This window comes from Bufo gargarizans, chromosome 8 (genome assembly GCF_014858855.1).
Source record: "Bufo gargarizans isolate SCDJY-AF-19 chromosome 8, ASM1485885v1, whole genome shotgun sequence".
Classification (NCBI taxonomy): Eukaryota; Metazoa; Chordata; class Amphibia; order Anura; family Bufonidae; genus Bufo; species Bufo gargarizans.
Genome location: NC_058087.1, coordinates 113,975,189 through 114,001,104, shown reverse-complemented (window position 1 = coordinate 114,001,104; position 25,916 = coordinate 113,975,189). Strand labels below are relative to the sequence as shown.

The 25,916-nt window shown below is 43.4% G+C and overlaps 1 protein-coding gene across 2 annotated transcripts in view; it reads left to right on the top strand.

Moving 5' to 3' along the window:
* FSCN1 (fascin actin-bundling protein 1) overlaps positions 1-25,916 on the top strand; it is an 84,634-nt gene that overhangs the window by 18,693 nt on the left and 40,025 nt on the right. For both annotated transcript variants that reach the window (XM_044304134.1, XM_044304133.1), the window contains exons 2-3: positions 15,643-15,799; positions 19,119-19,240. In XM_044304134.1, coding sequence (XP_044160069.1) covers positions 15,643-15,799; positions 19,119-19,240 — 279 coding nt within the window. The remainder of the gene's footprint in view (positions 1-15,642; positions 15,800-19,118; positions 19,241-25,916) is intronic.

The window sequence follows — 25,916 nt, the reverse complement described above, 5'->3', positions numbered from 1 at the left end:
CGTGGCTTAGGATGGCGGGCGTTTTGATGAACAGCGCTGATAGTGACCGTATACTGCAGCCTATCAGGGGCACTTGTGTGAAGGTGAGGGAGCTGGAGTGGTCACAGATAAGTGGCACATTTTCTGCTGCCGGGCGACTAGCGGGGGTTGTACAGTCAGTCAGATTTCACATGTGATTAGCTAGGCTCGCGCCAGGCTCTGTGGTACTTATAGTACCATGGGTGCTGGGGATATTTGCCACGGGTGCTGGGGAACCGCACAAATCTTCACTTCATTCTATTTTTATCGGTCATTTCGGAGAGGCAGAATCTAATAGGTCAGTGCCAGCAAGTCAAAAAATCTCCTTTTAGGGCTGGTTCACATTGTGCAGTTTTTGTATGTTTTGCGGATCCACAAGACACTTATGGACATGTGAATGGACCCTTAAGGGTCTCTGCCTGCACCAGATTTATTCTATAGCCTGACCCCCGTGATAGATCTGGTGCAGGTCTGGGCCGCCGGTCTAAATTCACGCCATCTACAGGATAAGTAAATCTAGGCCAGTGTGTTAAAAAAAAAAATAACTGATGCCAAAAAGCGCTTTTTCTTAAATCTCTGCATCACCTGTCAGTACAGGAGACGCAGGCTTTATGGAGCGGGCAGGGGCAGCGATGTGCTTCCGCCAGGCCTGATCTGACACTGGCGCCTGTTCCTGTAATGAGCGCAACAGTCTTCCTGCAGGACATTGCGAAAATACATTTTAGGGCTTTTAGGAAAGTTTACTTAAAGGGAACCTGTGATGTGGATATTTTGATTATAATCTAATTATATACAATTAACTACTAAAAAGTACCTTAGATGTATTCACTTACTGGTGTGACAGATGGTTACCTCATAATATACACACAAAGATGCCACATGCCGCAGGCTAATGAGCTGATTCGAGTCTAGCGTTTATTTAATTCAGAGCTATAGCCACTCCCCTGACCACCTGCTGCTGATTCATATGGAAAATAACTGTCAATCAGCAGCAGTTCCTGGGAGAGTCAGGAGCTCATGAATATTCAGGACTAATCATCAGCTGGAGCTTTTCAATACAAGATGTTGGCAGATTGACTGGGTCAATTAAAGAAAGTTGACCCAGCATTTTGCTAAGAGAATCAGCCACTTATTTATGGTGCCTTTAGTTGGGACACCATAAAACTGGTGACAGGTTCCCTTTTTAACCTTTAATAAATCTCATCCACTCTCTGCAGACGCTTTCCACAGGAAAATCTACATCATGTCAATTTATGTTGCAAATGTCACCCTTTTGTAAGGGCTCATGCACACAACTGCGTTTTTACTGAACGTCCGTAGCGCGGACAAGAATAGGACATGTTCTATATTTTTTGGGGGGGCCGTGGAACAGACATACAGATGCAGAGAGCACACGGATTACCAATGCGAATCTGGCTAGTCTGACAGGTCATGGAAATGAGTGCACAACCCCTTTAACTGTGTGGGCTGTAGCTTAGAAAACCCCATGCTCCTGAGCATCCCAGCTATATTTATGTATTTTAAATTTGGCGACTAAAAATGTAATTTGGCTCCTAAATTTTTCAGGTTGGGAGCCAATGCCTCCTTTTTTTTTTTTTTTGTCTGGAGCGCTGTAGACTCATACCCCAAAAGACCTGAGTGCTGTAATAAAATCAAACGGTGGTTCAACAAAGTATTAGTTTAAGGATGTGCACACTTAAGCAACCATATTTTTATTTTTTCTTCCCTCTACCTAAAAAATTTCAGTTTGTTTTTCAATTGAGTTGTACAGTTTATAGGTCACATTAAAGGTGGAAAAAGTTCTGAAATGATGTATCATTATTTTTTTTTATTTTTACATCACAGAAACCTGATATTTTTAACAGGGTTGTGTAGACTTTTTATATCCACTGTATCTGATTTAGGCCTCTTGCACACGACCGTATGATGTGTTCTGTATTTTGCGGTCTGGTTTAACCTGATGGGGACACATGAGGTACCGGTACGTCATTGTGTATTTGCTATCACCGGCGCGCAGTGATCGGAACAGAGTGCCTGCTAAAAGCATTCAGAAGACACTCTGCGACAATGCTGAGTCAATTCAGACCTGCGGTTTGCGGTGTTTACGGGTGGTTCGGAGGGCGAGTGCTGTGGCCGTTTTGCTGTATTGGGGACCCGACGGAGTGGAAGGCAGCCCAATGCCTTCCTTAGGCATCGGGGCTGCTTCCCTGTGAAGAGCCTGTGAGATCCAGCCCCCTGGATCTCACAGGCCGGAAGCTGTATGAGTAATACACACAGTATTACTCATACAGCCAATGTATTCCAATACAGAAGTATTTGAATGCATTGTAAAGGGGATCAGACCCCCAAAAGCTGAAGTCCCAAAGTGTGACCTAACCCCTCAGATGAACACCGTAAAAAATAAAAACTGTGCTAAAAAAGAAACTTTTTTTTGTCACCTTACATCACTAAAAGTACAACAGCAAGTGATCAAAAAGGCGTATGCCCACCAAAATAGTACCAATCTGTCGCCTCATCCCGCAAAAAATCAGCCGCTACCTAAGACAATCACCCAAAAATAAAAAAACTATGGCTCAGAATATGGAGACACTAAAACATCATTTTTTTTTTTTTTTTTTAAGCTGTTGTGTAAAACTTGCATAAATAAAAAAAAAAGTATACATATTAGGTATCACCGCCTCTGTAATAACCTGCTCTATAAAAATATCACATTACCTAACCCGTCAGTTGAATACCGTAATAAAAAGTGTTAAAAAAAAAAAAAAGCAATTGTCACCTTACATCACAAAGTGTAATAGTAAGCGATTAAAAAGTCATGCGCACCACAAAATAGTGCCAATCAAATAGTCATCTCATTCCGAATAAAAATTAGCCTCTACATAAGACAGTCGCCCCAAAAATATATAAAACTATGGCTTATACATATACACTTTGTTATGTAAAACTGAAACAACCAAAAAAAGTATTTGGTATTGTCGCGTCTGTGACATCCTGCATAAAAAAAAACACATGGTCTAACCTGTCAGATGAATGTTGTAAATAACAAAAAATAAAATGCGTCAAAACAGCTATTTCTTGTTACCTTGCCTCAAAAGTGTAATATAGAGCAACCAAAAATATGTACCCTAAAATAGTACCAACAAAACTGCCACCCTATCCCGTAGTTTCTAAAATGGGGTCACTTTTATGGGGTTTCTACTCTAGGGGTGCATTGGGGGCTTCAAATGGGACATGGTGTCAAAAAAACCAGTCTAGCAAAATTTGCCTTCCAAAAACCGTATGGCATTCCTTTTCCTTCTGTGCCCTGCCGTGTAAAATATTTAATAGATGGTTCAGCAAAAAACTGAACGGATACGGATGCATTCCTTTTTTGTGTGGAACCATTGACTTGAATGGAGCCACGGAACGTGCTTTGTGGGTAATATTAGGACCCGTTCCATTTTTGAATGGAAATAATGAAACTGAATGCATACGGAGTATCTTCTGTTTTTGCGGACCCATTGAAGTGAATGGTTCCAGAAATGGGGGGGGGGGGGGGGGACGTTTGTGTGCAAGAGGCCTTAGTCTGTATAGCTTGCATATCCACTTTTCTCCAACCACTACTTATTCTTTTCTGTGAGACAACTGTTATATAATATAGAATTTTATTAGTTAAATAGTGTTAGTGTAGATTTTTGCAATATCAATATCCTTGTGCGTGCGTCCTGCAACTGTAATTTTTCCTATTTTCTCAAAAGATTTTGTAATTTTAATGGTGGCCCAAACAACTTTATACATACATTCATTGCTCAGAACCCTACATCACCATACGCTAGACCCCTAGGTTGGACCCCAGTAAATGCAGCAGAGATGAAGTTTTGGGGACTCGTGCTGCATGTGGGTGTTAAGAAGTTAGACAATATTGGAGTTCAGATATTTTCTACCAGACTCCAATTTACAGTAACGCCATGGCCCTGAAGCTATTTGAGTCAATTCGGAAATTCCTACATTTGACCGTCTTGTTCAAGGTTAGGCCTGTCCTTGATACCAAGTTTGCTGAGGTGTACACCCCTGATAAAATTGTCTGTGTAGGTGATTCCCTATTACTTTTCAAAGGGAGGGTTAGATTCCGCCAGTACTTGGCTAGAAAATGGGCAAGGTATGGCATAAAGTTATATAAACTTTGAGTCTCTAAGGATACACCCACAAGTTCCACATTTACGAAGGGAAAGATACCCGGATAGAACCCCCAGAATGCCCCCCTATCCTAGGAGTTAGTGGGAAGATTGTGCGGGACTTCCTGCACCCACAGCTGGACAAGGGTTACCACCTCTGTGGATAACTATTATACCTGCATACCCCTATTTACGTCCCTAACTGCCAAAGGTACTGTGGCTTGCGGCACAGTGTGCAAAAATCCCTGGTAGGCCAACCACTGAGACTGGGTGAAAGCAGCGCTCTCCTCCATGAGAACCTGCTGGTGGTTAAGTACAAGGACAAGAGGGATGTAGTTTTACTGACCACCATTCACCCTAACACCAGCTCCCCTTGTTCCTGTATGAGGTACCACAACTACTAACCCCAAACCAGTTTGTATCCTGGACTACAACAGGCACATGGGAGGGGTTGGTCTTTCAGATCAAGTTCCGAAGCACTACAGTGCGACACGAAAAACAAGTGTGGTACAAAAAAGCTGTCCGTGCACATCATACAGACGGCAATGTACAATGCGTACGTGCTATTTCAATATGCAGGCCACACAGGAAATTTCCTTCAGTTCCAAGAGGTGGTTATCAAGACCCTAGTATTGCCAGGCCAGGGAGGGTCCCAGTACTTCAGGAAGTCATGGTGCCCGTGTTGTATCAGGGCAACATTTTCCAGGTAAAGTCCTCCAGACAGTGGGAGGGAAGGACCCCAAAAATATGCAGGGTGTGTTCTAAAAGGGGGATAAGGAAACCTAGCCTGTGCATGCAGGAGTGTTTCAGAATCTACCACTTATCCATGGCGTATTAATTTAATTTCATAGTTCTATGTACCCTGTAGTTTTACCACCTTATCACTGATTTAGTCCGCATAGCTTACATATTCACTTTTCACCAACCACTACATATTCGTTTCTGTGAAACATCTGTTACGTCAAAAGTGCCCTTTCCACCCCTTAAAATGTTTTGTATGGGGGTGCACTTCTCAAATGAGGTCACTTGTTGGGGTTATTAATTTCTGGGGACCTCAAGAATGTTTTTTAATGTGACATGGCACCTAAAATCTATATGTTTTGGTTTACCTTTTGTGCGCCCATACAGCAGGCTAAAAGCACATACGGGGTGTTTCCTGCATGGGGAGAAAATACGGAACAAAATGTGGGGTGCATTTTCTCCTTTAACCCCTTGCGAAAGTGAAAAATTGGGGTCTAATTTTTTCATATTTATAGCCGTGTGCTTTTGAATCCTTTTGATAAGTGTTTCTGCCTTCTGTGAGACACCTGTTTGCTGAAAAGTACCCTTTACACCCCTTAAAATGTTCGTACGGGGGTGCACTTTCCAAAATGGGGTCAGTTTTTTGGGGGGTTTCCACTGTAGGGCCACCTCGGGGTGTCTTCATATGCGACAGCTCCCAATTACTATTCCAAATAAATCTGCTCTCCAAAAGCCATATGGCTCCTTCCACTCTGAAGCCTGTGTGCCCATACATCAGTTTTTAACCGCTTCATGCCAGATCGCCATAGCCGCTGGGTTTCTGCTACTTTGAAATGCAGAGACCTGCGGCACATTGATAAGGCTGATCGCATACATTTTTACCCTTCATATGCCATGGTCAAATGTGATCAGTCCGGAAGCTGCGCGCCTTCGGTCCGGTAACAGCCTTCCCCGACTGAGATCGGGGAACCTGTTAATTCACTGAAATACACCGAAGCCTCAAGCAGGCTTTGATGCCTATTTCGGGAATATATCAATACAGGCCGCTAGGGGGCTGCATTGTACTGTTATTTTCCAAATGAAGTGTTCAGTGTGTGTGTGGTTTTTATTTTTTTGCCATCAGAGAACACAATATGCAATCTAATCTGGGCATTGCCGCGTGCGAAAAATGCCCATACTATTAAAATATTACAATATTTAGGGCTTTCGGCAAATGGCGGAACGGGAGATAAATTATATATATTTTTTTTAAGATCAAAAAGTCGCACACACTTCAAATTGGCATCACTGAAATGTTTTTCAGTGATGCCAATTTGAAGTGTGTGCGACTTTTTGATCACTTTATTTTAAAAAAAATCCCGCAAAAAATGATCCCGTACACATAACTACCAAAAAGTTATAGGGGTCAGAATATGGTTGTAAAATTACCGTATTTTTCGCCCTATAAGACGCACTTTTCTCCCCCCCCCCACAATGGGGGGGAAAAGTTAGTGCGTCTTATAGGGTGAATATAGGTGAAACCTGGGGTAAAAAAAACATATCGGGCGCTTATATTTTACTGTGCGGACTGTACCTGTAGCGCTTGCAGCCCTGGCAGCGCTCACATGTCCGGCGGGCGGTGAGTGGCAGGCGGCGGTGCGGGAGTCCGATGCTGCGATCCGCAGCAGATGGTGGCATAGAGGGTCTGGTATGGGCCGGCCGGCCTCAGTAACTGCTGGGTTGTAGGGACCGGCCGGCCAAACAGCTTGTTATGACGGAGGAAATGGAGCGCAGCAGGAGCGGGAAGACAAGGGGTGGAGCTGGCATGTGTGACAGGGAAGTCTGCTCCGCCCCTCGTCTCAGTCTTCACTGCGCTCAGTCGTCAGGATCGCTGGAGGATCGGTATGACTTGTTAATGCCTGCAGTGTTTTGCTAACTTCCTTCCCCCCACTTTATCCCTAAGGAATCCCAGTGTTAATAAAGTGCCACCCATAATAATAAAGTGGTGTGCCCTGCCAGAAAGACATCCCTAAGGACCCCACTGTTAATAAAGTGCCCACCTCCTAATAAAGTGGGCACTTTATTAACAGTGGTGTCCTTAGGGATGTCTTTCTGGCAGGGCACACCACTTTATTATTATGGGTGGCACTTTATTAACACTGGGATTTCTTAGGGATTTCTTTCAGCATTTTAAATGTGAAGTGGGGGGAAGGAAATGTGCATAACACCAAACTTGACAGCCCCCCTTCCTAATAAAGTGCCCCCCCTTCCTAATAAAGTGCCCCCCCTTCCTAATAAAGTGCCCCCCCTTCCTAATAAAGTGCCCCCCCTTCCTAATAAAGTGCCCCCCCTTCCTAATAAAGTGCCCCCCCTCCTAATAAGGTGAGCTCACTCCTAATAAGGTGAGCTCACTCCTAATAAAGTGACCCCCTTATTAAGGCATCATGCAGACATCCGTGGAGCACTGTCCATAATATCCCAGCCTGCCACCCTGCTGAGTGCACGAAGCGCATGGCGTCATTGGTTGCTATGACGCCCTGCCCTTTGTGCACTCAGCAGGACGGGATTTCACGGACCATGCTCCATGGATGTCTGCATGATGCCTTAAAGTGTCATTGGATTCCCCCCCCCCCTTTCCCAATAAGTATGGTACCGTATGTCAGCAGCATATCTCCCCCATAACATTGTGTTAGTGGCAGATCCCCCCCCCTTAACATTGTCATCCACTGATGTTCTTAGCTACAGTACCCCCATAATTGTAATGCTAACAGTTCTTCCATTACTGTATTCTATTGCAGAAAATTACGGTAGTCTCCTGCTGCATATTGTACCGTACATTTCTGAGCGATGTCAAAGCAGAAAAGGCTTTCTTATAAAATTCCTTTTAAACTAGAGGTGATAAAGTACGCCAAAGAGCATGGAAACAGGGCAGCAGAGAGACATTTTGGGCCACCTCCAACTGAAAAGATGATTCGTGCATGGAGGAAACAAGAGGATCGGTTGGAGAAAGCGGAGGAAAGTAAACGCACTCTTCGTGGATGTGCTGCAAAGTGGCCACAGCTAGACGTGGGCATGAAAGAGTGGATCACATGTCACAGGAACAACGGCTTCTCAGTATCCACAAAAATGATCATCTATGAAGCCAAACGTCTTGCTGCAGAGAAAGGCATTGACGACTTCACTGGATCGGCATCATGGTGCTACAGATTCATGAGGAGATGTGGCCTTGCTATGCGCACCAAAACAAGAATTGCCCAAAAAATGCCCAAAGAATATGAGTCCAAGATTCTTTCTTTTCATAAATTTGTGCTGGACTCAAGAAAGAAACATGGCTATGAAATAGGCCAGATTGGGAACATGGATGAAGTTCCGTTAACCTTCGATGTTCCATCGAATAGGACCGTCGATGTGAGAGGCGCAAAAACCATAACTGTGAAGACCTCTGGACACGAGAAAACGCATTACACGGTTGTCTTGTCCTGCTGCGCAGATGGCACCAGACTGCCACCAATGCTGAGTTTTAAAAGGAAGACCATGCCAAAAGAGGTGATCCCACGAGGAGTGATTGTCCATGTTCACGACAAAGGGTAGATGGACGAAAATGGCATGAAAGTATGGATCGAAAAGGTGTGGTCCAAACGCACTGGAGGACTTCTGAAGAAACCTGCCCTACTAGTGCTTGACCAGTTTAGGGCACATATCACCGAATCCACAAAAACAAGATTTAAGGAAGTGAACACCCATCTAGCGGTAATTCCTGGGGGGGCTTACCAGCCAGCTACAACCTCTGGACGTTTCCATTAATAAGCCATTTAAAGTGTTCACGAGGGAGGAATGGAACAAGTGGATGGCAGCCGGGAACCATGACCTGACTCCCACTGGACGGATGAAGAGGCCCACCATCACCCAAGTCTGTGAGTGGGTGAAAACATCATGGCAGGCAGTTAACGAGGAAATCGTCGTCAGATCCTTTAAAAAGTGTGGCATTAGCAATGCCTTGGATGGCACTGAGGACAATATGCTGTACGACGAATCTGAAGGCAGCGATACTAGTGATACTGAGCCACAAAGTGCGATTAACCTGGACAGTAGTGATGAGGAGTTTTGGGGTTCCATGATGAATAGAGGAGTACTGTACCTGGACATTTAAGTCAATAATGATGGTTATTAATGCTGCTGGTTACTACTGTTAATGTTTACATTGTTAAAATATTGGTCTGTTATTTTATTAAAAGTTTTGACACACCTTTTGTCAAAATTATTTTTTTTCCTATTTTCACCCTCTAAAACCAGGTGCGTCTTATGGGCAGGTGCGTCTTATAGGGCGAAAAATACGGTATAATTTTTTTCCTCAAAGGTTTAAAAAATGTTTTAATTATTAAAAAGCAAGAAAAATTATACAAGTGTGGTATTGTTAGAACCATACTGACCTGAAGAATAAAGGTAACGGGTCAATTTGACCTCATAGTGTACAGTGTAATAAAAATGTATTAAAAACCTTTAACAGAATTGTTTTGCCAGGACGTCCCTTTATGACAGCACCCACGGAAGGATGTCCTATTGATCTCTGTAGGGACAGGAAGCGAGAGATTAAAAGGCCGCTTCCCACCCCCACTCTTCAGTGTTCTTCCTGTCCATACGGGGATAGGAGCAGAGAGAAATCCCTGCTCGGGGATGAAGAGAGAAAATGTTTTTAGGAAAAAGGCTGGGGGTGGAGGGGGGGGTATGCCTCTTCTCTCAGCTACCAGTAGCCTTGGCTAGCACCTCTTTGGAAAGGGGTCCCCTAGCTCTTCTCCGATACCATTTTAGAAGGCTGGATCCAAAGCGCTTTCTACTGTCTGCACTGGCGCGGTAACGGGGATGCCGGTGCCGCTTCTCCTGTGGGAGCTCCTGGCTCGGCTCCTGCGCTCCTCTTTATGCACGGCCCGGTGCATGATTGCTGATCATACAGCGTGACGAAGTGCGCGTACGTCAGAAGAAGATGGCGCGCACATCATGACATGCTGGGGGCCTTGGTAATCTAAAGCCTCACATGGGTGTCGACTCTTCTTTGGAATGATTCCCCCTGGAAGAGGAGGCGGACCAAATGGGGTAAGTCCATTTAAGTGATGATGGCTGAAGGGTCAGTTGTACATCATGGAGGTCCAGGTATCTGGAAAGTGGGAGGCTAGTACATTTTCCCCTGTCCAGGGTCATGTAAGTTACACTCCCTGCCCTATTTGTCCAGTAATATAGAGTTCTATATGAATCTCTCTTCCTCCTAAGGCCTCATGCACACGACTGTTGTGTGTTTTCCGGTCCGCAAACAGCGGATCCGCAAAACACTGGTGTCCATGTGCGTTCTGCAATTTGCGGAACGGCATGGACAGTCTCTAATATAACTGCCTATTCTTGTCCGCAAAGCGATGTGCTAGTGTCAGTAGTCCATACCATAACAGTGTTCTTATCATCTGTCTGCTGCCGTTCACCTTAAAAACGTATATTTATAGATATGCTAATGAGCCTCTAGGTGCTATGCGGGCGTCATTGGCACCTAGAGGGCTCTGGAAAACTAACAATTTCAGCCGCCCATTGCGTCTCTCCAGCCCGCCCCGCTCCTGTTGATTGACGTAAAACTTCTCAGTATCTCGTACCAATTCCCGCACCTGCGCCGTGCGCTTCTGTGTTTGGCGCAGTGAGTGAATGCCGCGCTCCTGGTGCCGGCTTCCTCACTGTAACGTAGTTGGCGCAGTGAGGAAGCCGGCACCGGGAGAATACAGAAAGCACGGCGCAGGCGCGGGAATTGGTACTAGATACTGAGAAGTTTTACGTCAATCAACAGGATCGGGGCGGGCTGGAGGGACGCGATGGGCGGGCTGGAGAGACGCAATGGGCTGGAGAGACGCAAAAAATGTTGTCTCACTCCCATTTCTTCTTGTTGCATGTTGAAGCTCTACTTGGAACCTTGTTAAGATCCAGCCATGCTAAATATGCTTTTTTTTTTTTTTTGTGCCATTTTTCAAGTGGTCTTAAACTTTTGATCAGGACTGTATAAGGGAAAGATATGTAACTGTTCTGTGTTTTTGACCTATGCCTGGTTTTGACAATAACTGATGTAAATTACTGATCTAATAACTGAAGTGTTAATGCAAACTAAGTTAGGCTGGGTCCCTTTAATGGGTTTTCCAGGCATATAACTTTTTAAGAAGCCACAAAGGATCAAAATACAACAAAAGCAGTACTCGCTTGCATCAGTCTGCTGCCGTTGTTAAGCTGCTTCGTGCCCCTGTTTTCCATTTCCCATCTCATCTCCACATGCCTACGTCTCAAGCCAAGACAAAGTAAATTTAAGTAATCCTTCCATTAGTTCCCTTTCTGAAGTGGTGTGTGTGTGTGTTTTTTGTTGTGTGTTTTTGTTTTTTTTTGTTTTTTTATATCTGCCCGACAACAAACAAATGTATTTGGAATCGGACTATGGAAAGGTCCCCAAATGTTATTCGATGGGCTTATGGTGTATATTTCTAATCATTCTGGGTATATATTAGAAAATTTGTGCAAGTACTTTGTTATTGAATTTAACAATGCTGAATAGCAGTGTTTATGGTTGCCCTTCCTGTTAGCTGCAGACTTTCTATGAGGTTATCTGGCAGGCACTTTTCTTAATTTTTTTTTTTTTTTCTGGGGCAATATGCACATATCCAATATGTGTTCTATTGCTGATCCTTTGTCCAGATAGGAAGAGGAAGCACTGATGTCCTGTTTTTACACATAATGTGACTACGCCTTTCTTTAGAACACCTGGTCTTCAGCATTTTTGTACGCAGAGTCAGCTCTGTAATATCACTTTCAAGATAGTGTATGGGTTCTGTATGTGGTGTCGTGAACAGCTCTTCAGAAGCTCTCCACTTTGGGGGACCTCTTTGCTTGCGAAACAATCAAATATATTAGAAAAATTATTAGGGCATTTGTAACACTAATCTCCCCCCCCCCCCCCCCCACATTTTAATACTCATAGGCCATCCGTATCTGATTTGGGGGGAGGGGGGTTAATGCAACACCTGGGACTCCTGCTGATAAGCTGCTTGAGAAGACAGAGGCGCCTGTAATAGCACCCCAGCCTGCTCACAGCTTTCCGTAGGCCAGTTCATCGGTCACGTGGCCTAGGCGCAGCTCAGCCCCAAAAAGGCCCCTGTGCTCACAGGAGCGCTGGTGTTGGACCCCCTCCGATAAGATAATGATAACCTTTCTTTGAATTGGACCCTTCATTGGATATTAAAATATTGGCAAAACCCTTTTTAACCCCTTCTACTTTGTGGTAATGCCTTTTGGAATGGTTTTACTTGTCTAAGGCTACTTTCACAGTGCACCGTACTGCCGGAGGTCCGCTCCGGCACCATTCACTATAATGGGGACGAGCCAGAGCTCCGGCTGCTGCACAGCAAACATACCGAGAGGCGGCCAGAATAAAACTACAATTTTCTAAATGTGAATTTCTCTACTTTTAAGACGGTTATACCTCCTAAATTTTATCAGTCAACATTCCCCATGTTTGCATCATTTTGTAAATGCAATTTTACGTATTGAAATCGCCCAAAAATGACCCCATTTTAGAAACGACACCACTCAAATTATTCAAAACTGATGTTACAAACTTTTTTTTTTTGGCAGATTTCTAGTCCATTTTTTCCCTTTCATCCTCAATGATGGCATATCTTGAGAGATGACCCACCTCCATCCAGATAGGGACAGGAAGAATAATTTAGACCCAGCTCCGGCGCCTGTGTCTACCTGTCCACCCCCCCCCCCCCCCCAGACAGAGGCGGTTGTTTCTCATTTTACTTAAGCCTTAACCACATGAGGGAAGAAGGCAGCACCCGTTCCCTATTTTGGTTTCTGAGGTGGTGGGGAGTCTGTAGGTAGGGGACCCTGCTCCTTACCTCCCACTCTGCATGTTGGGCGTGGAGGTCCATGTGGTGACCGGACACTCAGAGTTCCTCCAGTCTTGTGAGCGCTCCCCGTCGCAGCCCAATTCTTTTGGTGCTTGCAATGACGTCACAGTAAGTTGGATGCGTTCCACATTCGTTCCAGCAAGAACTTCCGGCATGTGTGATGCGCTTAGAGGGGACTAGCTTAATTTGGCGTGCGGATCAAGGTGGGAATCGCCCTCTGATCTGAGGTCTGCGGGTAAGAGTTATTTAAAGGGGACTGAGGTTAGAGGCCGGACAGTGTCTGAACTGGGTACAAGCCAGATTCAGACCTCTGTGCGGCCTACTGTTAGTTATTTTTGGTTTGCGGTATATATTTACGTATGCTAACCCCCGTATTACCTTTGTCACCCCTTCTCTCTGTGTGCATGCAGAGTGATAAGGATAGTGCTCAAAAAACAGTCCTAAAAATAGGAAGTGTGTTCTGTAAAATTACCAGATGCATGTAATAAGAAACTATGCAAAAAATGTACTGCCAATATGGCAAAAGATTTGATTTCCTCTGTCAGGGAAGAGTTAAGCGATGTGATCAGAGAGGAGATGCATTCGGCCCTATCTGAAAATCCTATAGCTGTTCCTGGTTGCACTACATCAAAGCGTAGGGAACCAAAAATGGTCTACTCAAATTCTTCACACTCAGAGGAAGACTCTGAGTTGGAGAGTTTCTATTCTATCGATTTTCCTCTGGATCTGATACAGAATTTAAAAGCTTTCCTTTTTCCTTGGAGGATGCAAAAGAATTGATAAAAGCAGTCAGGGCAACCATGGACCTCTCAGATGAGAAAGTCCATAGGTCAGTCCGAGACGAGATGTTTAGTGGACTAGAACAAAGTTTTCCAGTCCATAAAAACATGCATGAAATGATAAAAGGGAATGGAAGGCTCCAGATAGTAAGCTATTGATTCTAAAAACAGACGTAGACTTCCCTTTAGTGAAGAAGACTATGTATTGTTAACCTCCTGTCCAAAAGTAGATGTGTCCCTTTCAAAATTGGTTAAAGGGTCTAATGCTCTTCCCTTTGAGGACATGGGATCCCTAAAAGACCCCATGAATAAAGTAGATTCAGGTCTAATGAAAACCTGGGAGTCTGGTGCTGCCTTTTTCAAACCAAATCTGGCTGCCACATCTGTCGCCAGATCTCTTTAAAAGATGGTTACAACAGTTGGAATCCCATATGAAAGAAGGTTCCCCTTATGACTCATTAATTAAGACTTTCTTTCCCTCTTTTACTGAAGGCAGTGGATTTCTTGTCAGATGCGGAGTCGGTAAGGATGGCGGCAAGAACCACTGGTTTAGCGGTTGTGGCCAGAAGGGCTCTATGGTTAAAATCTTGGACAGGTGACATCCGTTCAAAGATGAAAACAACATATGTAGTCTTCCTTTTCACGGTAACCTAATGTTTGGTCAGGATTTGGAGAGTATTTAAAAAAAGCGTCTGATTCTAAAATATAATTTCCCCGTGAAACAAAAAAAGGAAGTTTTCACTTTCTGAAAATTTAAAAAAGAAGGTTCCTTCCAGTCTAAAAGATCTGACGGATAGGGATCGACCGATTATCGGTTTTGCAGATATTGAGGATTTTGACTGTTATCGGTATCGGCATTTATGTTGCCGATATTCCGATAACTTATGGGGAACACAGATCGCTCTGCTGTCAGCGCTCTCTGTGTTCCCTCAGCAGCACAGGGGAGAAGGAAGCAGAGTCTCCCCCCCGCCCCCCCCCCCCCCCTGTGCTGCTGCTGCCGCTGCAGCCAATGGGAGGGCAGGGGACAAGAGATGGGGAGGGGCTGTGGCCACTGCGCCACCAATGAAGAGGAATCTCATTTATTCAAATTGAACAGGTGGCGGGAGCTGTAGGATCACATAGCCGGCTCCCGACCTCTATGAGCTGTAGCTGCGATCCTCGTTTAACCCCTCAGGTGCCGTGGATTGCAGCTACCGCTCATAGGAGGTCGGGAGCCAGCTATATCATTCTGCAGCTCCTGCCTCCTGTATATGAATAAATTAGAGATTTAACTTCCTTGGTGGTGCAGTGCGCCAGCCCCCCCAGTATTAATCTCTGGTGGCGCAGTGCAGCCCCCCCAGTATTAATCATTGCAAGCAGCGCTCAGCTGTCCGCCTGGCCGTGCGGATCCGCTCCATTCAGACTGCATCAGGGCTGGACGGAGGCGTTCGGGTCCGCTCGTGAGCTCCTTCAAACAGAGCTCACGAGCGGACCGACGAACGCTAGTGTGAAACTAGCCTTAGTTTACGCCATATTAAAGCTTCATCTGTGTGTGTGTTTAAAAAAATAATCATTCCAGTGTCAAATTTCGAGTGGTTTAGCTTTGATTTGAAATAGTTATGCTAAAAATCTGTGTGGCTTTGATTCTACTAATCCTGTAGATGATGTAAATATTATCAGGCTATATAGACCAGTACCAAATTTCAGTGGCTCAGGCTGAATGAGGAATGTGCTGGAGGTCTGGGCACTCTATGCTTACTATTAATTAGCTTACTTTAAGACAGAATTTTGGCACAAAATGGCTCATTTTAGGCCATGCCCCTTCCAGTTAAGCCCTGCCCTATTATCCACTAAACCAAACCCACTTTTTCAGTAAGTTGTGCGGGCAAAAGTGTAGAAAACATAATTGCTCAGTTGCACATTTTAGACAGATTTTAGGCGCAGAGACATTAGTAAATCTGGACCAATATGTCTAGTATGGAGCAACCAAATTAAATTTTCAAGTGTTCTTAGCTTTCAGGAACTCTTTCCAAAACTGAATTACAAATTGCCTTACTTTTATAGGGATTGATCTATCTGCGAACCAAGATGAAGAGAGCGATCAAGAGACATTCCAACTGGAAATCAATACGGACACAAAGAAGTGTGCCTTTCGGACTCATACTGGGAAATACTGGACATTGTCAAGTAATGGTGGAATCCAAGCAACTGCTTCAACTTTGTGAGTTTGTAAACCTATCCACATCCATTTGTATCATTTATGTTAAATGGATTCTCCAGAAATGATTAAAAATGACTGCCAGCAACCTCTCTGAACAGGATTGCAAGGTGCTTTTGCTACATATTGGTGCATTTTCCTTTCAGGCTCAGCCATCAGGGCATCATTACCATCTGTAGTAGAAGAGAAGTGTTTAATGAAATTTCCACCCCACCTCTCCCAAATTGCTGCTTCCAAACCATATGTTTTTAGTCCACACGTGGCATGAATGAAAATAAATTGTTTTGTTTTCTTTTGTAGAATCCCCAATGGCCACCCAAAGTGCCTGTGCAGCTTAAAGGGGTTCTCCAGGAATTTCAAAAATAAAAATACTTAAAGAAATATTTATTATAAATATATTCCCAAATACAGTCCTGATCAAAAGTTTAAGACCACTTGAAAATAGCACAAAATCATATTTAGCATGGCTGGATCTTAACAAGGTTCCAAGTAGAGCTTCAACATACAACAAGAAGAAATGGGAGTGAGACAAAACATTTTTTGAGCATTCAATTTAATGAAAACAACGAATAAACTGAAACAGGCTGTTTTTCAGCTGATCAAACCTCCCTAAACCCCCCCAGGTGGCATCTGCTTGTCATGCCAGTAACGATGGAAACCATCGGGACCATCAAGGTTAAATTTTTTTCTCATCAGAGAATAAAACTTTCTTCCACCTTTTGAATGTCCCATGTTTGGTGCTCTCTTGAAAAGTACAAATGAGCAGTTCTGTGACGTTCAAGGAGACGAGGTCTTTGAAGAAGTTTTTTGTTTTTAAAGTCCTTTTAGTCTCAGATGCCGTCTGATGGTTATGGGGCTGCAGTCAGCACCAGTAAGGGCCTTAGTCTTGACGGACCGCCAATTGGATCCTCCGGCTCAGTGCTGATGACATTTTTGTTGGGTCTTCCACTTGACTTTTTTGTTCCATAACCCTCAGGATCATTTAAAAAATTCCAAATGACTGTCTTACTGCGTCCCACCTCAGCAGCGATGGCGTGCTGTGAGAGACCCTGCTTATGCAGTTCAACAACGTGACCACGTTCAAAAATTTAGTTTTTTTTTTTTCCTTTGCCATCAAAACTGACTACCTGACACAAAATGACAATGAATCCACATCTTTGCACAGATTTGGCCTTTTAAAGGCATGTGGTCCTAAAATTTAGATCAGCTGAAAAACAGCCTGTTTCAGTTTAATCGTTATTTTCAATTAATTGAATGCTCAAAAAATGTTTCGTCTCACTCATTTCTTCTTGTTGCATGTTGAAGCTCTACTTGGAACTTTAAGATCCAACAACGCAAAATGATTTTTTTGCCATTTTCTTTTTAAGTGGTCTTAAACTTTTAATTAGGACTGTACCTCCTCCCTGTACTTCATGTTACATAGTACATAAGGCCGAAAAAAGACATTTGTCCATCCAGTTCGGCCTGTTATCCTGCAAGTTATTCCAGAGGAAGGCAAAAAAAAACATGTGAAGTAGAAGCCAATTTTCCTCACTTTAGGAGGAAAATTCCTTCCTGACTCCAATCAGGCAATCAGAATAACTCCCTGGATCAACGGCCCCTCTCTAGTAGCTATAGCCTATAATATTACACTCCAGAAACTCATCCAGGCCCCTCTTGAATTCTTTTATTGTACTCCCAATCACCACCACCTCAGGCAGAGAGTTCCATAGTCTCACTGCTCTTACCGTAAAGAATCCTTTTCTATGTTTGTGTACAAATCTCCTTTCCTCCAGATGCAGAGGGTGTCCCCTCGTCACAGTCCTGGGGATAAATAGATGATGGGAGAGATCTCTGTAATGTCCTATGATATATTTATACATCTAATTAGATCTCCCCTCAGTCGTCTTTTTTTCTAAAGCGAATAACCTTAATGTTGATGATCTTTCAGAGTACTGTAGTTGCCCCATTCCAGTTATTACTTTGAACCTTCTCCATCTCTGCTATATCTGCCCTGTTCACAGGAGCCCAGAACTGTACACAGTACGCCATGTGTGGTCTGACTAGTGATTTGTAAAGTGGTAGGACTATGTTCTCATCACGGGCATCTATGCCCCTTTAGATGCAATCCTTTGTTATTGGCCTTGGCAGCCGCTGCCTGACACTGTTTTTTACCGTTTAGGCTACTTTCACACTTGCGTTTTGGGGTTCTACTTGTGAGATCCGTTTGAAGGCTCTCACAAGCGGCCCCGAACGGATCCGTTCATCCCCAATGCATTCTGAATGGATCAGTTTTGCTCCGTTCCGCCTCCATTCCGCTCAAAAGGCGGACACCCAAACGCAGCTTGCAGCGTTTTGGTGTCCGCCTGGCCGTGCGGAGCCAAACGGATCAGCCCTGACTTTACAATGCAAGTCAATGGGGACGGATCAGTTTGAAGTTGACACAATATGATGCAATTGCAAACGGATCCGTCCCCCATTGACTTTCAATGTAAAGTCAGGAGTCCCTATTAATATACCATCGGTTCGGAGTTTTCTGCAATCCGATGGTATATTTTAACTTGAATCGTCCACATCACCATCGGATTTGAGTTAGATCGTGAAAACTCAGATGCGACAGTATATTCTAACACAGAGGCGTTCCCATAGTGATGGGGACGCTTCAAGTTAGAATATACTAAAAACTGTGTACATTGCTGCCTGGCTGCCTGGCACCACCCGATCTCTCAACAGGGGGCTGTGACCCGCACAATTAACCCCTCAGGTGCCACACCTGAGGGGTTAATTGTGCTGATCACAACCCCCCTGATCGGCCAGACCCCCCTCCTTCCCCAGTATTAAAAGCATTGGCCCTACGCTTTTGACCTAAATCCCTAAGATCATGCATGCATGCATGCATGCATTGGTTGTATTATGTTTTCTATAGCCATGACTGATCTGTCTTACACACCATGGAAAATCAATGGGGGACGGATCCATTTTCTATTGTGCCAGATTGTGTCAGAGAAAACGGATCCGTCCCTATTGACTTACATTGTGTGCCGGGACGGATCCGTTTGGCTTCGCTTTGTCAGGCGGACAGAAAAACACTGCAGGCAGTGTTTTTGTGTCTGCCTCCAGAGCGGAATGGTGACTGAATGGAGGCATACTGATGCATTCTGAGCAGATCCTTTTCCATTCAGAATGCATTACGGCAAAACTGATCCATTTTTCGCTTTTGAGAGCCCTGAACAGATCTCAAACGGAAAGCCAAAACGCCAGTGTGAAAGTAGCCTAATATATTAGTTCTTTATTCACTAAATGTTGTGTATGCATCTCAATTCAAATCTGTTCTTGTTAATAGGAATGACAATTGTTACTTTAGCATTGATTGGTGTGATCGGCGGATTACTTTGAAGGCAGCAAATGGAAAGTTTGTCATTGCCAAGAAAAATGGACAGCTGGCTGCATCTGTGGATTCTCCTGGTGAGTTGTGTTTTTTTTTTTTTTTTTTTTTGCTAAAAGCTGCAGTCATGTGTTGCTCAACCTGTGGCCCTTCAGCTATTGCAAATCTACAACTCCCAGCATGCCCTAATAGCTGTAGGCTTGTTGTAGAGTTGTAGTTTTCAAACGGCTAGAGGGCCGCATGTTGAGCGTATATAGTGATTTTTCAAAAATCTACATACAAAGTGTTTTTGTCTGCAACTGTGGTGAGTGTGTGTGGTTGCTCCCCCCCCCCCCGCGCTGTTTTGATGCATTTTTCACGTGCATAAAGAAAAACAATCTACATCTAGCATCCATACTTTCACACTAGCGTTCAGAACGGATCCGTCTGCATTATATTTTAATAAAAATTTCTAAGTGTGAAAGTAGCCTGAACGAATCCGTCCAGACTTTTACATTGAAAGTCAATGGGGGACGGATCCGTTTGAAGATTGAGCCACAGTGTGTCATATTCAAACTGATCCGTCCCCATTGACTTACATTGTAATTCTGGACGGATCCGCTTGCCTCCGCGCGGCCAGGCGGACACCCGAACGCTGCAAGCAGCGTTCAGGTGTCCGCCTGCTGAGCGGAGGCTGAACGCTGCCAGACTGATGCATTCTGAGCGGATCCGCATCCACTCAGAATGCATTAGGGCTGGACGGAAGCGTTCGGGGCCGCTTGTGAGCCCCTTCAAACGGAGCTCACAAGCGGACACCCGAACGCTAGTGTGAAAGTAGCCTAATACTGTTGAGAAAAAGACACAAATCCATTAAGTTCAACCAAGGAATGGGAGGGGACATGAATTTTAGAAAAATGGGAGGGAGACTGACATTTTCATAAGCATTAATGTAAATTACTTCTAAGAATTTATCTAAACCCTTTTTACAACTCTGCACTGTTCTTGCTGTAACCACTTCCTGAAGTAGACTGTTCCAGACGTACAGTTCTTGCAGTAAAGAATCCTTGACGCCTCTGGAGACTACTTTTTTTTCTTCTCCAGGCGGAGGCAGTGCATCCTTGTCTTTTGAGGGGATTTTTACATGAAACAGCTTTTCGCCATATTTTTTTGTATGGACGATTTATATAGGTTAATCATGTTCCCACCCATTAGTCTTCTCTTCTCAAGACTAACTGTAATTCTTTTAATCTTTCCTCATAATCATGCCCCTTATCAGGTCAGTCGCTCTCCTTTGTACTTTTCCAGCTCCAGGGCATCCTTTTTATGGACTGGTGCCCAGAACTGCATATTCCAGATGAGGCCGCACCAAAGCTTTGTAAAGTGATAATATTACATCCCTGTCTCGCAAGTCCATGCCTCTTGTAATACGTGATAACATCCTGGTAGCCTTAGAAATAGCTGATGTACGTTGTATGCTGTTATTTAATCTATGATCTAAAAGTACCCCAAAATCATTCTCTAAAGTGACTCTCCCAGAGTTGGGGCTCATGCACACGGCTGTTGCCAGGCTGTGGCCATATTGCGGCCCGCAAACGGCGGCTCCGCAATACATGGGCACCAGCTGTGTGCACCCTGCATCACAGATGTGGACCCATTCACTTGAATGGGTCCGCAATCTGGGAGATGTGATGTGGAACAGAGGCATGGATTGGAAGCACTATGGAGTGCACAACTTTTTTGCGGTGTGGACAGTCGGATGCGAAATGCAGGCCCCATTCAAGTGAATGGGTCCGCAATCCGCATGCAGCTGCCCCATGGTCGGTGCCCGTGCATTGCTGACAGCAATTTGTGTGCATGAAGCCTTACTTCCCCAAGGGATAGATGATGCACATAAATTATTACTATCCATATGCATGTGAATAATTGCATTGAACCTCACTTGCAAAGTGCATGCTCAATCATTCAGAATTTCCAAGTCACCTTGTAGTTTTGGGGCATCTTCCATAGACTGCACAGTTTTGCATAGCTTAATGTCATCTGCAAAATAGAAACTGTGCTATTAACCCCATCCTCAATATCACAAATAAAATAATGGAGACCCAGCACTGAACCTTGGGGTACATCACTTATAACCCACGGCCATTCATAATAGGAATCATTGACTACAACTCTTTGTAATTGGATTGAAATCTGGCTGAAGAACCGTTTCCAAACTGTATTTTAAGCCTATAGACCTCATTTTACCTATTAAATGTCTGAGGGACAGTATCAAATGCCTTTGCAAAATCCAAGAACACTACATCCACAGTGCCCCTCTGTCCAGGCTTCTACAGTGCTCATCTCATTAAAAACAAATCGGGTTAGATGATCTACTAGTTGAGGAAATGGCTAAAATGACATTGAAGGGGGAAGTTATCATTATAGGAGACTTCAATCTTCCAGATATAAACTGGAAATAACCAAATTTAGTATTCACAAATGGGAATTTGGTATCTGATATTACTGTAGGGGAAAGCTTGGGATCTAGTGATCACCAGTCAGTGTGGTTTACTAGAAGTACAGTGACTGAGTCACACTACACAAAAACAAAAGTTTTAGATTAGTGGTACACGAGTCCCTATCAGACTGGAACAGTTTCATTGGAGTCCAGGAGAAATGGGACTACTTAAAAGTGGCACTATTGAAGGCAACAGAAAATTGCATTAGGCTTGTCAGTAAAAGCAAAAAAAGGAAGAGACCACTGTGGTACTCAGCAGAAGTGGCCAAAATCATTAAACAAAAAGATAGCATTTAGGAATTATAAAAAAAAAACTAAATGAGGATGACAGACAAATTTATAAGATTAGGCAGAGAGAGGCCAAACAAGTTATAAGAGCTTCTAAAGCACAGGCAGAAGAGAAATTAGCTGTCAGGGGAAAAAGGCTATAAGGCATTCTTCAGATACATAAATGAAAAAAGGAAACTAAAACAAGGAATTACCAAATTAAAAACTAAAGAAGGAAGGTATATGGAAGAAGATAAAGAACTAGCTGACTGCCTCAATGAATACTTCTGTTCAGTTTTTACAAAGAAAAAGGAAGGAAAGGACCTCAGTTAGGAAAGAAGACTAATGAATCTTTTGACGCATGTGTCTTTACAGAGGAAGAGGTTCTAAGTCAACTGTCTCTAAAATTAATACAAATAAGTCACAGGGGCCTGATGGGATACACCCAAAGCTATTAAGAGCTCAGCTGTGAACTAGCAAAACCATTAACAGATTTATTTAACCAATCACTGGCAACAGGAGTCGTCCCAGAAGATTGGAAATTAGAAAATGTTGTGCCCATTCACAAGAAAGGTAGTAAGGAGGAATCGGGCAACTATAGGCCAGTAAGCCTGACATCAATAGTGGGGAAATTAAGGAGAGGATTGTGGACCATCTAGAATCCCATGGATTGAAAGATGAAAAACAGCATAGATTTACTTCAAGGAGATCATGTCAAACTAATCTTATAGTTGTGTTTTTTTATTTTTTATTTATTTTTTATTGGGTGACTAAAATAATAGATGGAGGAGGTGCAGTAGACATCGCTTATCTACACTTTAGTAAGGCTTTTGATACTGTCCCACATAGAAGGCTTATCAATAAAGTGCTGTCATTGGGCTTGGACTCCCATATTGTTGAATGGATTAGGCAGTGGCTGAGGGACAGACAACAGAGGGTTGTAGTCAATGGAGTATATTCAGACCAAGGTCTTGTTACCAGTGGGGTACCTCAGGGATCTGTTCTGGGACCCATATTGTTTAATATCTTTATCAGCGAAATTGCAGAAGGCCTCAATGGTAAGGTGTGTCTTTTTGCTGATGATACAAAGATTTGTAACAGGGTTGATGTTCCTGGAGGAATACACCAAATGGAAAAGGACTTAGGAAAACTAGAGGAATGGTCAAAAATCTGGCAACTAAAATTTAATGTTGATAAGTGAAAGATAATGCACCTGGGACGTAAAAACCCAAGAGCAGAATATAAAATCAGTGATACAGTCCTAACCTCAGTATCTGAGGAAAGGGATTTAGGGATCATTGTCTGCCTACCTTTAAGTCTTCTGAAATAATGTCACAGAGCAGCAGGAAATTCTAGCAGAATGCTTGGGCGTATAGCAAGAGGAATTACCAGTAGAAAGAGGGAGGTGCTCATGCCGCTCTACAGAGCACTAGTGAGAACTAATTTGGAGTATTGTGCTCAGTACTGGAGACCATATCTCCAGAAGGATATTGATACTTTGGAGAGAGTTCAGAGAAGAGCTACAAACTGGTACATGGATTGCAGGATAAAACTTAACAGGAAAGATTAAAGGAACTTAACATGTATAGCTTGGAAGAAAGATGAGACAGAGGGGATATGATAGAAACTTTTAAATACATAAAGGGAATCAACAAGGTAAAAGAGGAAAGAATATTTAAAAGAAGAAAAACTGCTACAAGAGGACATACTTTTAAACCTTTGCCCCTCTAATTTAAAACTAATATCAGGAAGTATTACTTTACTGAGAGAGTAGTGGATGCATGGAATAGCCTTCCTGCAGAAGTGGCAGCTGCAAATACAGTGAAGGAGTTTAAGCATGCATGGGATAGGCATAAGGCCATCCTTCATATAAGATAGGGCCAGGAGCTATCCATAGTATTTAGTATATTGGGCAGACTAGATGGACCAAATGGTTCGTATCTGCCGACACATTCTATGTTTCTATGTTATTCTGACAATTTATGTCCTTATTAAGCCCATGCTGGTTATCACATATTATTTAGTCAACTGTGTATATAGTACCTTAAGAGTACTTCACTTTTTCCCACAACAGAAGTTAAACTTACTGGTCTATAATTACCTGTGGAGGACCCAGAGCCCCTTTGAGTACCACATTTGCCTTGTGCCAGTCCCTAGATAATTTCTAAAAACTATGAACGGGGGCGCAGCAATAACTGAACTAAGTTCTTTAAGAACTCTTGGGTGTGATCCATCTGGACCTGGAACCTTGTTAACACTTTCCCTTATTTAACGTAGCTTGGACAGTTAGGCAGTTGAGTCTATTACTGGATGTATTAATGGCGCTTGCACCACCAATATCAACTTCTTTCTGTTTTGTATATACTGAACTAAAAAACCCATTTAGTAACTATGCCTTTTCTTCAATTACGTTCTTCCATTATTTAGGTGGCCCACCTGCTCTGACCTTGTTTTTTTTTAGCATTTATTTATAAAAATATATTTTTGGGGGATTTTGTTTTGCTGTCTTTCGCTGTTTTTTTTTTTTTTTTTTATTGATTTTTATTAATTCCTTTGTAAATTTGTAAAGGCTACAGATGACTTTATTTTATTTTTTATTTTTGTCTTTGCCCTTTGGGATTTAAGACATCGGGTTTAATTTTAGCCCTTTATACTCGTTACCTACAGGAATACATTTTGCAGTGTAATTAACTCATTTGGATTTAAAGCTCTCCCATTTATCCTCATTATGTGACAGTTGCTGCTCCCAGTCTATGCCCCTCAACCTGAGGAAACTGGTCTTTTTAAAATTCTGTGTTTTTAGTCTCCCAGACAGAGTTTGCTTTTTATAGTTCAGGGCGAATATAATTATATTGTGATTAGGGATCGACAGATAGATATAGATAGATAGATAGATATCTCTATTTATATATTTTTTTTATACCGATATTCTGTGAATTTTCATTAAAAAAAATCCTATACAAATCTGCTGAAAATTAATGTTTGTTAAAGTGTATTATTTTTTGTAAATCTTTCTTTTTCATTTATACTTAAAAAAAAAAAAATATATATATATATATATATATGTGTGTGAGGGTGTGTGTATGTATAGATATAGATATAGAGATATTATTTTTATTTATTTTTTAACTAACTTTTAGCCCCCTTAGGGACTAGAACCCTTGTCCTATTCACCCTGATGGATCTCTATCAGGGTGAATAGAACCTCACACTCTCCCTGCTGCCCTGTGCATAATGCACACAGCAGCAAGGGAGCCAACGATGGCAGCCAGGGCTTCAGTAGCGTCCTGGCTGCCATGGTAACCGATCGGAGCCCCCAGGCTTACATTGCTGGGGCTCCGATCGGAACTGTGGAGGAGGGGAGAGGGGACCCTGTGGCCACTGCCACCAATAGTTAATACTGTGGGGCTTGGGTGGGGGGACGCCCTGCACCACCTATGTCTTTAATACTGGGGTTTGGGGGGGGGGGGGGGGGGGCGGGCGCACTGCGCCTCCAATGAAGATAACTTTCATTAATTCATATACAGGAGGCGGGAACTGGCTGCAGAATCATATAGCCGGCTCCCGAACTCTGAGCGGTAGCTGCGATCTGCGGCAGTTAACCCCTCAGGTGCGGCACCTGAGGGGTTAACTACCGCAGATCGCAGCTACTTGTCATAGAGGTCGGGAGCCGGCTATGTGATTCTGCAGCCAGTTCCCGCCTCCTGTATATGAATTAATGAGAGTTATCTTCATTGGAGGCGCACTGGCCACAGCCCCTCCCCTCCTCTTGTCCTCCCTCCTCTCATTGGTGGCAGCACAGGGGGGAGGGAGACACTGCTTCCTTCTCCCCTGTTATGCTGAGGGAACACTGAGAGCGCTGACAGCAGCGCGATCCTTGTTCCCCATACGTTATCGGTATATCGGCAAAATAGATACCGATGTTCAAAATATTGAATATCGGCTGATAAGAGCGGTAAAACCGATAATCTGTCGATCCCTAATTGTGATCACTGTTACCTAGTATTTCACAA